This window comes from Bombyx mori, chromosome 8 (assembly GCF_030269925.1).
Source record: "Bombyx mori chromosome 8, ASM3026992v2".
Lineage (NCBI taxonomy): Eukaryota > Metazoa > Arthropoda > Insecta > Lepidoptera > Bombycidae > Bombyx > Bombyx mori.
This window is the reverse complement of record NC_085114.1, coordinates 3,020,122-3,035,762: the sequence shown is the minus strand read 5'-3', so window position 1 is coordinate 3,035,762 and position 15,641 is coordinate 3,020,122. Positions and strand designations below refer to the sequence as shown.

Genomic DNA, 15,641 nt, shown 5'->3' with positions numbered 1-15,641 from the left:
AGTTGTCCTTGGATAGCAGTGTAGTGCCGCCAATAGTTCCTTTGAAACAGCACGTCGTAGCAACAGAAAGAGGAATTCATTACAAAGCAGAATGGTACGTAGCTAATATGGTATCTTAAAACGCACTACGAATGAAAGCAGCGGTTTCCACTTCGCATCTGCTACGGCTGCCACTACCGGCGGAATCTCTTTTAAGAATTTACAACATTTAAAATTTTAATCTTAATATTACTTCGTAGCGTAAATCGATTCGTATTTTCTAAAGCTTTCAAACAGAATTAAAGAAACAAAGGTACGATTTAATTTAGTTCAATAGTAAAGTATTTTTTTAAATTGCCAAGCAAGGTGGACGAGCTCACGGTCCACATGGTGTTAAGCGGGCACCGGAGTCCATAGGCATCAACCACGTCAATTCCGCAGCCCATCTTCAGACATGAGTTGTAGGTCCCAGTTTTTACAGTACAACGGCTGCCCTAGCCTTCAAACCGAACCGCATTACTGCTTCACGGCAGAAATAGGCGGGGCGGGAGTAACTAACCGTACGGTAAGTCAAGTAATACAGCTAATTATATTTTTTTGCGATTTTGATTTATTTGTTCCTTCACCGTAGAAGTCATTCATGAACTTCTGTGCAGTACGTATTTCATTAGAAAACCTGCCCGATTCGAATACCGGCATAATCGCATCGCTCGATACGAATGCACCAATTGCCCTAGTGAGAGTGTCCTAGTGAAAGTGTCCTAGTGTCAGAGTGTCCTATCCTTTAGACCACGAGGACTTCTACACTAAAATTATTTAATAAATTGAACGATCACTATAAATGAATAATTCAAACTGTTCTTAATCACACACATACACACACACACCCCTAAATTAATTTGTAAGACCTTACACGTATTTTGACAAATTGATAGCCAGTCTCAAAGTCTGACTTTAACTTAATCAATTGATATTCTAGACGAAAATTAAATTTACTCAAAGCTTCTCAGTTATGATTGGCATTTCGTGAATTTAAAATGAAGAAGTATTGGTATCAACACTATTATAGCTCCTACTAATTAAATCGTTACACTAAGCGGTCAATCTCCAGTATTGGACATACATATCTGTCTGTCAAGTAGAAGAATTGTAACAAAAAATTGATCAGAAGGTGGCTCAACGACCCTAGTCTCTGGGCTCCTACTACATTTCATAAGAGCTATACTATAGTAGTGTTTTTTTTATTACTTCAGCAGACAAACATATTGCCCATCTGCTGTTAAATGATCACCGAAGTGGAGCTTTTAATAGCATTATAATACCGGTATCTTATACTTCACAGATCAATAGGTAGGACAGTGGTACCTATCCTAGTGGATTTACAATGCCCTACTATCAATGTTGAAATGTTTCAAAACAGAAATATTGAGTTAAAAAAATAACATCATGTCAAAAATCATAGCTAAAATGAGTGAATTTAGAATTTAGAATTATTAATATTTATATATATATTTATAATATTTAGAATTAGAAAAAAATATTGATATTTGCAAGCAGATGAACTGTCTGGTTAGTCAGAAGAAGGTGAGAGTTCACTGTCATTTATGGACATTGGCAAGATCAAAGACTCAGTCAAATGTCTCACAGGTATGTGAGTCTACAAGGTACTTACTGTAGACTAAATACTGATTGGTATACTAAATAGAAATTATAATACAAACGTGAAACCCACATTCATAGCGCTTACAATAAATTGTGTGAGTTTTGACAGCACATACATCAGACTGTTTTAATTTACTGTAAAATTGATGATGTTTTGTTATTTACACATTTTGAAAATTATGTGTTTCATTTTATTTCTGTGGTTCCAAATTTCTCTCAATTTCTGTGTATGCAGGCAGAAATATTTTTGTATGATATAATAAGTTCTATTGTTGTATGATATAATAATGTCTAAAATTTAAGTAAAGTATATGGAAAAATATTTCTGGCATTTTTTGTGAAGGGGAAACTTTTATTTTATTACCTACATACTCTTCATTAATTACTAATAAACTAAACTTATTACTATTTATTATAAACTTAATAGATTATGTATTTTGATTTAATAATTTACCTGTTAATTAAATTAAGTCTGTGATAGGACTAATTTAGTTATCTGCTTTGTTTGCAAAAAATATACACAAATAAAAATATACAAAAAGAAAAATAATAATTTTTTGTCCTTCAGATTTTTAAACTGGCTTGTATCTTCTTACCTTGGGCCTACGAGCTAAAACTATAACCGGATAAGAAAAGCGATTTAAACTGTAAACAAATGAGTATATTTTTACTATTTTTAATACTACAAGATCTACAAAACAAAGGTAGAGCAACACATGCAACATACATACCATATGAAATCTTTGCAGTGGGAACAAAACGTCGGCTGCTTGAAGAATCTCGGCATGAATTTGTGATCTTTCACCAGGTAAACATTCTTCTTCTTTAGGGCACCCTTGCGGCCTCGCAAACGAAACGCCTGGCCCACTTTCAGGTCACCACCACCGTCATCACAATTATTTTCCTCGTCCGCCATACCGATTCGCGGTCGCGAAATGCGCCGGGAAACTCGAAAATATTATTATCTCACAGGCAACTACTCGCAAGACTGCGAAGCCCACACGGACAGACCGCCGTCCTCAGCCGAATGTCATTGCGATTTGTCAGTTCACTGAAGAGTCCCATCTGTTGTCAATGTCAAAATAAAATATTACCAAGCTATAAAAACAAAATCCTCTAAAAGATTGGGTAAAACTTTTAAGTACCTACCTAGTGAGCCCTAGCAATCCTTTGAAAACGAACTCATTTTGTGATGCAGCTGGTAATTATTATAGCTTTTGCTGCATTTTGTCTTTCACTAAAAGGTAAAATAAATCTGTCTTGAGTGAAGTTTCCGATGTCTTAATTATAGTTTTTTTTATTGTTGAAAGGGTGTTTTTGTAATGATTTTTACAAAAACAATGAATTTAAAATAGGGAAAGGGGTTTCAATCCTCAATAATTTTTATTGCGTATCTTAAACTTATTTAGTGATTCACTTATTATTCAATTTTCAATTATAAATTAAGTCACAATAATAGTAAAATTTCAAAAAAATTCACAATTGCATATTTCTTAAGTACACTATGTAATACACAAAAATGTGTAATAATGGTGGTTTATAAACAGTTTGGCATCTGTGAAAATGCAAATATATGGGGAAATGAAACAAAGCCAATGAATAAAGCTTCTATGGATTTTCCAAAAAGTTCACTGAAAAAGCCTCTGTAAATAGCCCCCATTATACTGAGACTATTGTTTGTCGAATATCCTTTCGTTAATTTAATTTTATCCTAATGGAATAATGTCTGAAATTAATCAACTCAGATCATACAAAAGAATAGGCTGAATGGAACTACGACCATAAATTTGACGTTGACACTTCCGTAGATTAAGATACTTCCTTCAATTTGAAAATCCGTCACTGAATGGTCGTTATTTCAAGTTTATACAGTTGACAAAATATATATTAGTGAATTTATGCATTCATTTCAAAATATAGATTGAAATGCGAAGAAGTGTTGAAAGTTTTGTAGTAATTATTTAATGGAAAAAGCTATATACTTATTAAAATGAGTTCAGAAAATTCAGATTCCGGTCCAAGCATCGCGCTCTCCCTTGTAGCCCAATTTGATGACATCAACCGCTTGAATAATGTTTTAAATGATGGAGCCGCAGAAGAATGTATGTAAAAATTAAACTAAAACTACATTTAACATAGTTTTCTTTAGTTGTTCATTGTAAATGATTAGAATCTACCAACTTTTAATGCGTGTATAAACTACCCACTCATTTTGTGTACATTGTGATTGATGCGTTATAAACCCACCTACATATTCATAAATAATTCGATAAGAGCCTTTAGTATTGTTTTAACGAATGATATTAAGTGACAGAAGGGATCCAGTGAAAATTGTGTTTGCCCTTTGCAGATTTCTTAGCATTCTTAAAGCAAATGGAATGGGTGCGCTGTCAATGGGCAGCAGCCGAGTCCGAGGCTGTTCGCCTTCAAAGTGAGCTTGACGAAGCTCTAAAGACACTAGGCAAGTGGGAATCTAAGTTTGCTCATGTCAGGAAACTGCTTGATGGAGAAAAAAGAGAAAGAAACATAATATTGAAGAAGTACAATGAACTGGTAAGGAAAGTTTGATTATAAAGGCATTTAAAAGTTTATTTTCGTTATAAAATAGTAATAGTTGTTTTCCAAGTCACAGACATGCTTAATTAATACTGTTAATTGATATAGATGTTTTAATTATATAAATAATATACCTATACATATAAGTTAATATCCCGATGGTGTCAAATTGCTCGACCAATTTTGATGAAATTTTCAGATTAGTCTAGCAGGTCATTTTGTGAATTTTGTAGTGATCAGATCCAAGGCAACGATTGACCAGTAAAGTAGGTTGGGTTTGACTTGTATAGTATAAAAATCTATGCAACAGTGTATAGGATTATGGAAAGATATAGAAGTGGCACTCTTAAACAAATAAAATGTACAAATTTGCATTTTCTCCGGTAACTTTTAAGCCATTGAGTAGAAGTAATAGAAAAAAAAACCATTTGGGACATAGTATTCAACTTATGGATATTTATGAAAGTGTATCTGATTTGTTTCAGAGTAAACTACTGGACATGGCCCGTGACCTCTTATTCAATGACAATCGTGCCAAGTTGAATGATGAAACCTTACAGAAGCTTGCATTCCTTAATGGAACTGCTCAACAAGACCACAATGCTAAGCTTAGTGGAGTTCCAGAACTTAATTCTACTGGTAAAAAAATGATTTCGCTTGTTGTTAGGGCACCTCACTGGTACATATGGCCCTCACAAGTTGATGATTTCACTTATTGTGTAATAAAGTTTACGAAAAGATTCTCTTTCTGAAAATTTAAACATCAAAGTTTATATACAGGTTTATTTCACAATTTGTGTCACCCTGATAAATAACAATAAAATTAATGTTATTTAATTAAAACATTGTAGCTTAATTGCAATCATTAGAAAGAGACAGTAATACTTTTAGTAATGCATTTAAAGTCGGATAGGTACTGACATTTCATTACTTTTAAAAAATAATTAAAGCAAGATCTATACAACTAGAGTTAAACAACATCTAACTCACAATTATTTATTTAAAGTAAATACTTCAATTATCATGCACCAACAATTATTATATGCTCTATGTCTTCTAAAAGATGATCTCAATATCAATTTGAAATAAATTTATGGACCAGTAATAATAGTACTGGCCTGCCAACATCATGATTTATTTTAAAGCAAATAGCATTATTCACGCTGTGGTATTTATAGGCCCTATTAAATACACATAACAAGTATTTGAAAAGTATTTAACAAGATTGAGTTTGCCATATCGTGAGTCTATGAAAATAATAATTTTCAATGTTAACAAGTTCAATGTAATATAAAATAATCAGTACTACACTACTTCACTTGTTTTGTGAAAACATTTGCTTAGTTAAATTACAGAAAAAAAAAACCTTAAAATGTCCAGGTACACTACTATCAGAGATGTCATATTCTCGTTCGGAAGATGACCTAGACCTGTCACTGGCTTCGTCTCGACGTTCTTGGGTTCAGCGCGGCGGGTGGCATGCCAGAGAGAACCAGCCCGCCAATAAGAAAAGGCGATCGTCAACTTCCTCTGCTACTAAAGTAAGGGACGGCTTTTAAAAAAACAAGTATCTATAATGTGGGCACTGATGTTATTGTTTGAGACTGTTATGCAAGAGCACTTCAAGTTAATTTAAAAAAAAAAGGATTAATATACATAATATGTATAGTTGAGCTCTAGATTATCTTGATTAATTTTGAATGTCTATAAATTAAGAATCAGTTGGGTATAATAACACAAAGAAAATTTTGAAAATCAACACAATATATATACAATTTTTGTACTATTTGTGCTACATCATACCAAATACTATGGTTCAGCAAAATATGTAATTATATTTTCACTATTGTATAGAGCAGGTTGAAATATGTTTAATATTTCAGAAGAAACAAAATGTGTCGTGGGACACCGGATTGGAACGAAGTTCCTTATTATAAAAATATTAATTTTAATTTCTATTCTATTAACTTTAAATTCTAAAACTGGAGGTTTCGCAACAACCCACGGTCATTTGGTAACGTGCGAACTTATTGTGGTACACTTCATTCACGGTTGTTTGCATAAGAGTTAGTGTATTGCGCAAACAAACACTCTGAGATCGTGGTCAATAAATGATAAAAAAATGTTATTTTTTGTACGTTATTACAAAGTTAAGTGGTACACTGTGTGCATTACTAAAAAAAAAAACTTTCATGTAAGAATACATAATTATGGATATCATTATTCAGACAGTGGAGTTGCAGGGCGGCAAGGTGCTGGCCACCGCTACCACTACACTGACACTGGAACGAGCCCCAACCAACCATGACCTCAAGCCTCCACAGAACTTTGTAAGTTTAGGCTTGATTTTAAATAGTCTTTGTTACCCAATAAGGTTACAAGCAAAATTACCAGAGTATTATTGAACCAATTAAAATCTTCAGGATATAATCTAAGACACAAGCCTTAAAGTTACTACTGAGACCTTGGAACTCATGTCACAAGGTGGGTGGCGGCATTTACGTTGTAAATAGATATCTATGGGCCCCAGTAACCACTTAACCCCAAGTGGGCTGTGAGCTCGTCCACCCATCTATGCAAAAAAAAAACAAAGATTTTTTAATAAATATTTATTTCATTCATATACATATAAAACATATTTATATCTAGATTTATTACTATCTGCAATTTGCATAGGCACTGTTAGAACAAGGTATATATCTAAATGTTAATATGTCAGATTCATTACAAAACTCAACTAAAAAGTTTCAATAATGCTAATATAAAAATTAAGTGTACCTGTGAATACTTTGAAAATATATTTTTCACACCTACAGCAACCAATATCGGAGAGTAGCGACGAAGCACCACCCCCTCCACGGAAGTCTTCAGCTCGTACATCGGGGGGTGGCGTGACTGCCATCAAAGAGGAGTATACACCCTCAGCACCGCCTCGTACAGGTGAATATTAATATTGGTAAGCAGCGGCCTGGTCCTGGCATTGCTGACGTCCACGAGCGACGGTAACCACTCACCATCAGGTCGGCCGTATGCACGTTTACCTATTCTACGGCAATTAAAAAAAAAAAAAATTTGCAATTATAGATATATCTATATATATATCTGTTCGTTAGTCTCGCTAAAACTCGAAAACGGCTGGACCAATTTGACTAATTTTGGTCTTGAATTATTTGTGAAGGTCCAGAGAAGGTTTAAAAGGTAGATAAATATAAAAATGCTCGGAATTAAATAAAAATAACAATTTTGTTTTTCCTTTGATGTGTTCCCCTGTCGGACGGATTCCTTTTGTGTTTGTTTTAAGTTTATTTTATACAAAAGCTTAGGTATTTTATTTATCGATTGAGGCACTAAGAAGTCTACCGGGTCAGCTAATATTAAATGAAAATGTCTGTCTTGTCCTACAAGCTGGGACAGCATGGTATATAATAAACTAGCGACCGGCCCTCGCTTCGCTTCGAAAATTGTAATTAATTATTGATTTCTTCACTATTTCATGGATGTTATTATACATATAAACCTTCCTCTACAATCACTCTTATCTATTAAAAAAAACCGCATAAAGATTCGTTGTGTAGTTTTAAAGATTTAAGCATACATATGAATATAGGGACAGAGAAACCGACTTTGTTTTATACTATGTAATGATTATTTGCAGAAACAGAGAGCGGGTCGGACACCCCCCGCGCGGCGCCGCAGCGGACCCCCTCCATCATCTCTGCGGCCTACGGCTCGCCCCGCAACCGCGTGCGCCAACACAACTTCGTGGCCAAGAACTTCTACAAGAGGGAGACATGCGGGCCCTGTGGGAAGACGTTCGTATATTTAACTAATCATTCGATCAAACTGGATGTTTATTGGATGATAATTGTCACGGAGTAATGACTTTTATACATGTTTGTTGAATAGACAGTATTGACCTTTATGGATTTATGCAAGGAAGAAGTGGAGAGTGTGCATCCACAACCTGTCACCTAGCAAGCACTGATCTTAAATTATGGTCAGTCAGGTCGAGATATAGACTCTTGACGCTTGTGAAAGTTAAGCATGATGTTTGAAAATCATGAGTAGAAAGGCACCATTTTGTCATGGTCGCTCGTCGCCGTGAGATTTGTCATTGCATTTGAACCGATTGAAGGTAATTAAATGTGAACTCAATGGTACAGCGTTCATAATCACTAATAATTACATATAAAATTAAAGATTGAGTTGTATGTCGGCAGCATCAAGTTTGCTAAGATGGGCGTGAAATGCGAGTCGTGCCGCGGGCAGGCGCACCACGAGTGCCGCGCCATGCTGCCGCTGCCCTGCGTGCCGCCGCCCGCGCAGGCGCCGCGACACACGCAGCAGGTATGTGACGCCCCGCCCCGCCCCGCCACGCCCCGCCCCGCCACGCCCCGCCCCGCCCCGCCACGCCACGGCACGAGCTAAGGCTCACCGTATACATGTTTCAGGAGGGCTGTATCTCTGACTACGCGCCCACCACCCCGCCGATGGTGCCGGCCTTGATGGTACATTGTATTAATGAGATCGAGAAACGCGGACTCAGCGAGAGGGGAATCTACAGGATCAGTGCCACAGAGAAGGATGTTAAAAGGCTCAAGGTACCTCCAATTTAATTGTATCTTTGAATATCTGACTTTTAAATGAATGCTTGATGTCATAAATTAACTTAATGACTACATTAAAATATAACATACAATATTATAATAAAAAACAAAAAAATATTAATTATATCCTTAAGTGTAAGCTTTTTTGTAGGTCACAAACAGGACGCTTTTATAATTTCTGACAAATCAAATGTTTTCCTATTTAATATGTTTGATGAATATTTATGTCCTTGTTCAATGTGGGTTTTTTTTCTGAGTACAACGAAATTAAAATTCACATAACTCCCTTTGAAAGTTATTTGTCGTGCATGCATTTTAACACAGTAGATGCGTGTGAATGCGCAGGAGCGGTTCCTGCGCGGGCACGGGTCGCCGTGGCTGGCGGGCGAGGACGTGCACGCGGTGTGCGGCTGCGTGAAGGACTTCCTGCGCGGACTGCGCGAGCCGCTGGTGAGCGCGGCGCTGTGGGCCGACTTCATGCAGGCCGCCGCGCTGCCCGACCGCGCCGACGCCGCCGCCGCGCTGCTGCACGCCGTCACGCAGCTGCCGCCGCCCAACCGCGACACGCTCGCCTTCCTCGTGCTGCATCTGCAGAAGTACTCACGCTCACTCACGCTCACGAGCCCCTCTCCTACTCACCTGGGGTCGTCGCAACCTGGTGTTAAGTGGTTACCGGAGCCCATAGACATCTACAACGTAAATGCGCCACCCAACTTGAGATATAAGTTGTACTGATACCTTCAGTATAGTTACAACGGCTGTCCCACTCTTCAAACCGAAACTCATTACTGCTTGACGGCTGAAATAGGCAGAGGGGCGGTACCTACCAGTGCGGATTCACAAGTGGTCCTACCAACATGTTTTCTCTTTCCATACTCCTCTATCATATGCCATTTCTTCGCTCATTCCCCTCTTACACATATAGTCTTTCACGCAATCCATCCATTTTTTCTTATATCTCTCATATTTAAAATTTTCTTAATTTTTTTAATCAAAATTTGATCAAAACAAATATTTTAAAAATTTTGAACTTCGACCTGGTAACGAGACCTTTAAGCCATCAAATCTTTTTTTTTAATATTTAGATTACAGACCTTACACTAATAACAATTTATGACTTGGTACAGAGTGGCAGAGAGCCCCGAATGCGAGATGGGCATAGACAATCTGGCTAAAATATTTGGTCCGACCGTCGTCGGGTACGGCATGATGTCGCAAGCCGCGGAGATGTACGCCGCCACAGCGCAGATGTTCAAGGTAAAATGGAAATGAAATTTACTTAACCTCTTATTTGCGTTTTGTATGTGCTACAGAGAGCGTTTTAAGAAGTGTCTTTTTTATTTCTTAGATATTTGGAAGAGCTCACAGCCCACCTTTTATTAAGTGGTTACTGGAGCCCATGGACATCTATAACGTAAATGCCGCCACCCACCTTGAGATATGCGTTCTAAGGTCTCAGTATAATTACAACAGCTGCCCCACACTTCAAACCGAAACGCATTACTGCTTCCCGGCAGAAATAGGCGGGGTAGTGGCTCACAAGAGGTCCTACCACCATTAATTACGCAAATTATAATTTTGCGGGTTTGATTATTATTACACGATGTTATTCCTTCACCATGCAAGTCAATTGCGAACATTTGATAAGTACGTATTTCATTAGAAAAATTGGTACCCGCCTGTGGTATTGGAACATCGTTGCATCGCTAGATAATATGTTACTACCATCTACAGGAACAATGAGAAACTTATCGAAGCGAAGCCATCTAGTGGCCGACGCCCGTAAACATTTTTGTCGAGCGCTTGAGTTGCTTATCTATAACTGATTTATATGTATTATCTACGGCAGGTGATGCAGATAATGCTGTCGCTGCCGAGCGAGTACTGGGCGCAGTGGGCGTGCCCGGCGGACGGCGCGGGCTCGCCGCGGCCCCGGGCCTTCTTCTTTTCGCCGGCCGACACGGGGCAAGTTCATACACAAACTCACCACAGAATTGTGATCCAATCTATAACTGAGAGCTATAGGCATGAGTGAATGGTAAAACAAATCATACAACTTCACTCCTCGCGTTCCCGCCAAAAAGTCCAATATTTAATCTTTTCTCAATTTGACCACAGACTATTACTTATATTTATTACTTTAAAAAAAAGTTTGACAATAAACATATTGTATGCATGCGTATGTCTGTCAAATACATGGTAGTGTGTGTGTAATGTTTTTATTATTGATTTAATGTATTTGTTATACATAATTTAAAAAAATTTATCAACATTCTGCACTCCTTCTCTATATTCTCTATAAGTGTGGGAAATTTCATACATACTCCGTTCGCGCAATTTTCGTAAAAAGGGATACAATGTTTTTGTTTCACGTATATTAATATATAGATAATTTGTACTCGCAGTGTGTCGAGGAAGAAGCGCAACTATTTCCAGTGAGGAGCGGGCGGCGCGCCAACGCTTATGTTAACCAATCCATTTAAGTATGTTTGTTTTCATTTTCTTCTTTTTCATAATTTAAAACTTGTGTAATTAACTAATAATTTAATATGTAGTTTTGACTTTTGTAATACTTTGAATTGAATTTACTTGGTGATGTACGGAGTTAGCTCGATCCACATTTAACACTAATCATACCAACACTTACTGATGCCTATTTCTACCATAGCGGGTAAATAAAGGTATACAACAACTATTCCTTTAAAAAAACAAAACAAAATAGTATAATAATTGTAGATTAATTGGTAAGAAATAGTCATGAAGTCAAATGTGCAAAAGCAATAAGATGATACGTGCATATTCAATGCTAAAGTCTAAAATGGGTAATTTGACCCGTTATGGTATGTTTAGTGTTAAATATACTTAGCAGTAAGGTACTTATCATTATCATTATTTTTGCTCGCACATTTTTTTTTGTTATTAAAACAAATACAACTTTTTATGTGTTAAAATTAATCAATTACTGAAAAAAAAAAATTAATCTTTGAAAAGTAATAACAAGTAAAAGAGAGACACTTTATTGGCTTTTGCATAAACCTTTGTTTTGGAAATGTGTGATAATTTAATAATTATTGTAAACTACCCGACAATTTAAATAATTAAATTAAAACGCTGTGGATCTTGAGAAACATCTGACAATCATTTTTATTTAATATTGTAAACCGTAGAAATAGTCGCCAATGTAATAACCGTCTATTTGTTCGAACATACTTAGTTAATGTCGTTTAGAATTAAGTTTAGTTATCATGACCTTTACGATAACAGTAGCATTGTAAGTTTTTTCAAGAGCTTTACTGCAGTCTGCGCCGATTTCGAGTGCTGAGTGAAGTCGGAGCGCAATGTAGAGCTTTCTCAAACGAACTTCCGTTAACGTAGTAGTTGTTTTATGATCACTTTAGTACAGAAGTGTTTGTTCAATTGCCACTATGAGCAGACACGAGACAGAACATGTGATATAATTGACGTAGTTACACAACTGAATTGTGTTCTGTGAAACTGTACGTACGAACATCAGTGTGCTTAGTTGTGAGTTTTTTAACGTTCTCGATAGCGTAAAAGTTAACTCAAGTTTGTATGGAGTTGAAACGTTTGCCTACGTTTGCCGCTAGGGGCGCTGTTCTAACTCCATACAAATTTGAGTTAACTTTTACGCTATCGAGAACGTTAAAAAACTCTGACGCATTCGAGCTCGGCGTGCCGCGGTGTGAAGATATGATCAGATTAATTGAATATGCAATTTCGAAAAGGGCACATGTCGCATATTTTGTCAAATGCGTTTTTTCATATACATGTAGTTTTGAGGCTTACCTACACCCATTTTATAATAATTCCAGTAATTTTCAATTGCTAATTAACACTTAAATATATCTCAAAAGTTAATATTTTAAATTTTACACTGCTTTAGAAAATAATCAGTTTTTTTTCTATTTCCTGAATATTTTACATTTTCAGAGATGTGCCCTTTTCGAAATTGCATATTCAATTATATCTTAAGCTAGCTAATTTGTCATTAGTATTTAGTTTTTCTTCCAAATGTATTACTAAACAATAGTTTACATACTTTATGTACTTAACTAGTAAATATATTTTTTTTTAATATATAATAACCCTGCTAATTCTGCTCGCGTGTACTGTAGAATTAAAACTATGACCTCGTGTCTCTGGGAGGGTGGCGGCAGTCGTGTCTGAGCTCCGGGAACGACTTAACAACAAATGGGACTGTGAGCTTGGTCACCCTTATAAACCTGTGAAAGGAAAGTAGTTGTAATCCTAGAACACATTGTGTCTAGATACCATCTAAGTTTGGTGGGGTGATTGTAAAATTGTTTTTAATTTTTTTGTAAATGGTCGTAACCCAATTCAACACACCAAAAAAAGTAATAAAATTATTGTATTGGCAACAGTACTTGGGCATACTTTAAGTAAAGCAAGGGTGGATCCAGCTTTGGCGCCAGGAGGGGGTCACATAGTCGTGGGCAAGTTAAGAACTTATTATTTAATTTTGATAACAATAGATAATAAGTAAATCATGATGTTCTTCAATTAGTCCAAGTTAGTTCAAGTACTGGAACTAGCTCAGGGGGGGGTCATGACCCCCACGACCCCCCCCCCCCTGGATCCGCCGTTGAAGTAAAGCAGCTATTTTGAAATGAATGTGATTTACCTTGAAATGTTTCGTTATCTGGATACAGGTTCAAGTCAATAAAAACATGTTAAAATTTCAGGTAACTCAATTAAAAAAAGTTATAACCATGAGATTCTAGAGATAGATTTGTTGCGTGCGTGTGTGTGTGTGTGTGTTACAAATATGTATTGTTTCGGAGGACTAGTCGTATTCAACGTCTTAGACAAACTATGCGTTTTCATGTATTTTTTTTTCTTCTTTTTTATCTTTGTATAATTTTGTTTGCGGCCGTTACTAACTCGAACATATAGTAGTGTCTCATGACTCTATCAAATACGTTCTCGCCTAAATATCCTTGTTTTAGGTAAGAACCCTGTGAATCGCTAGTAGGGTTGCCACCCGTACTTTATAATAAAGTATTGTACGTTATTTCAGGTAATTGTACTCTATATTTTATGTGAACGATAAAGTACACGAAAATACTTTATTTGATGTACTTTATCTGCAAAAAAAAGGTGGCAACCCTAATCGCTAGTATGAGGTAGATAGGATTTAGTGTGCCTAGCATGACTGAGCCGGTGGTGCGTGGTCGGTCGTTTGCTCTGTGTCTGGATGCCTGTTGTTTATATATGTATATATTTAAATCGTATATGTTTGTCCGTCTCTGGTACCCATAACGCAGGGAATCCTAAATTGGGTCCGGATGATCATGAGTTATTCTCAGATATTATTATTAGTATAAAAATATTCGTTGCGAACTGGAGCCATTTTGCTTTATTATAAACTCATATTGTTAGTAAATAAAATATTTCTTTCTTTTGTTGTATCTTTATTATTATATACATATATATTATTTATGATGTTTATAATTCTGATTTAAGTAAGCATAGTATTTTTTTTTTTTAGTTTTATTTCACACTTTAATCCCAATTTTAGTTAATAATTTGATATAGCTCTAATATTTAAAAATAATTCACACTTTAAGAAGGTAAAAAATACCATTCTTACCTTCTTACAGTACTTTTGATTGACTAACTTTAGTTTGTTTAATGGATGTATTCGTAAACAGAAACGTAAATATTTACGTTGACACAATGTTAACAAAGTTGTTTGTGGCTTTTATTATTTTACAATAAATAAAATGTTCACGCAAGTTGCTGTTTTTTCTGTCGCTTTCAAAAGCACTTAATACGCGGAGACTGGAGAGAGGAGGATAATAGTATTCCTAATAACTCCTATTCCTAATCTTCTTTTTTTTCCTACCTATGCTGATAGCCTTGAGAGGCTATTTCAGCATCTCCTTGACGTGTAGGTGAGCTCACGGGGCTCTAACCGGAGTGTTGCTAACACTAGCCCTAGCAAGAGCCGTGCTTCGCAGAATCTACCACCGGATCGGAAACGCGACCCACTGAGAAGATCCGGCGAGAAACTCAGTGGGTTGTGTCTGTGGGTTAATTTACGGTGACCGGTGCTTGTGGTACCTAAAAGCACCGTTAATGGATCGGGAGGATCCGTAATTACGTGCGATTCCTAATCCTATCCTATGACAATAACATGTTAATTTGTTGTGAAGATTTATTACGGTATAGTGTTTTGTTAGTACGCATAACTTTTACAACAATTCCACATTTGTTTTTACTTGGGTATATTTATTGAGCTGGTCAACAGATTATCACGTAGTCTCCATCATGGCGCTTCTGGTGCTAACGTTAATTTGGATCAGATTATAAGCTAGAAAGAATGTTTCAAGAATGGTCACTTAAAATTTTGGAATTTACTTGTACACTACTTTCATATTTTAGAAGTTACACAAAAAATATTATTTAAATAACGAAATAACCCTGTCTTTTACCTTTTTATAGCCAAACCACACGAGACTTTAATTGAATTCTGTATGTTGTAAGCTTGAATCCTGCGAAATAATATTTATTTTTCATTTTTTTATTGCTTCAATGTGTGGACGGGCTCACAGCCCATCTGGTGTTAAGTGGTTACTGGAGCCCATAGACATCTACAACGTAAATACGCCACCCACCTTGAGATATAAGTTCTAAGGTCTCAGTATAGTTACGACGGTTGCCCCACCATTCAAACCGAAACGCATTAGTGCTTCACGGCAGAAAGAAGCAGGGCGGTAGTACCTACCCGTGCGGTCTCCCAAGACGTCGTACCACCAATAATAAAATAATAGATAGGCTGGCCACTTTTCTGTA

At 36.4% G+C, this 15,641-nt stretch overlaps 2 protein-coding genes across 8 annotated transcripts in view; one reads left to right on the top strand and one right to left on the bottom strand.

Moving 5' to 3' along the window:
• The window catches only part of Cpkc (conventional protein kinase C), a 219,766-nt gene extending 216,894 nt beyond the window's left edge, over nt 1-2,872 (bottom strand). For 2 of the 6 annotated variants that reach the window (XR_009973581.1, XM_012689557.4), the window contains exons 1-2: nt 2,791-2,869; nt 2,373-2,706 (exon numbers count right to left, since the gene is read on the bottom strand). Coding sequence is in view for 4 of the 6 variants with exons in the window: in XM_012689557.4 (XP_012545011.2) it covers nt 2,373-2,557 (185 nt within the window). In the remaining 2 variants the exon portion in view is untranslated. 6 annotated transcript variants of the gene reach the window in all.
• Nucleotides 2,873-3,458: 586 nt separating this feature from the next.
• LOC101746467 (rac GTPase-activating protein 1) lies at nt 3,459-14,581 on the top strand. Of its 2 annotated transcripts, none has more exons than XM_004925122.5 (13): nt 3,459-3,743; nt 3,992-4,194; nt 4,683-4,836; nt 5,578-5,738; nt 6,441-6,527; nt 7,014-7,137; nt 7,853-8,009; nt 8,418-8,544; nt 8,649-8,798; nt 9,150-9,400; nt 9,932-10,061; nt 10,654-10,769; nt 11,210-14,581. In XM_004925122.5, exons 1-13 carry the CDS (start codon nt 3,632-3,634, stop codon nt 11,241-11,243), a joined length of 1,806 nt encoding a protein of 601 aa, XP_004925179.1. In that variant the 5' UTR covers nt 3,459-3,631; the 3' UTR covers nt 11,244-14,581. The 2 variants fall into 2 exon arrangements, with proteins under 2 accessions (XP_004925179.1, XP_004925178.1); XM_004925121.5 differs by having other exon boundaries at nt 6,426-6,527.
• The last annotated feature ends 1,060 nt before the right edge of the window (nt 14,582-15,641 follow it).

Coding starts and splice junctions, on each gene's coding strand:
- LOC101746467 (XM_004925121.5), top strand. CDS start 3,632: ATGAGTTCAGAAAATTCAGATTCCGGTCCAAGCATCGCGCTCTCCCTT. Junction 4,837..5,577: donor TCCAGAACTTAATTCTACTG/GTAAAAAAATGA, acceptor TAAAATGTCCAG/GTACACTACTATCAGAGATG. Junction 10,062..10,653: donor CCACAGCGCAGATGTTCAAG/GTAAAATGGAAA, acceptor TATCTACGGCAG/GTGATGCAGATAATGCTGTC.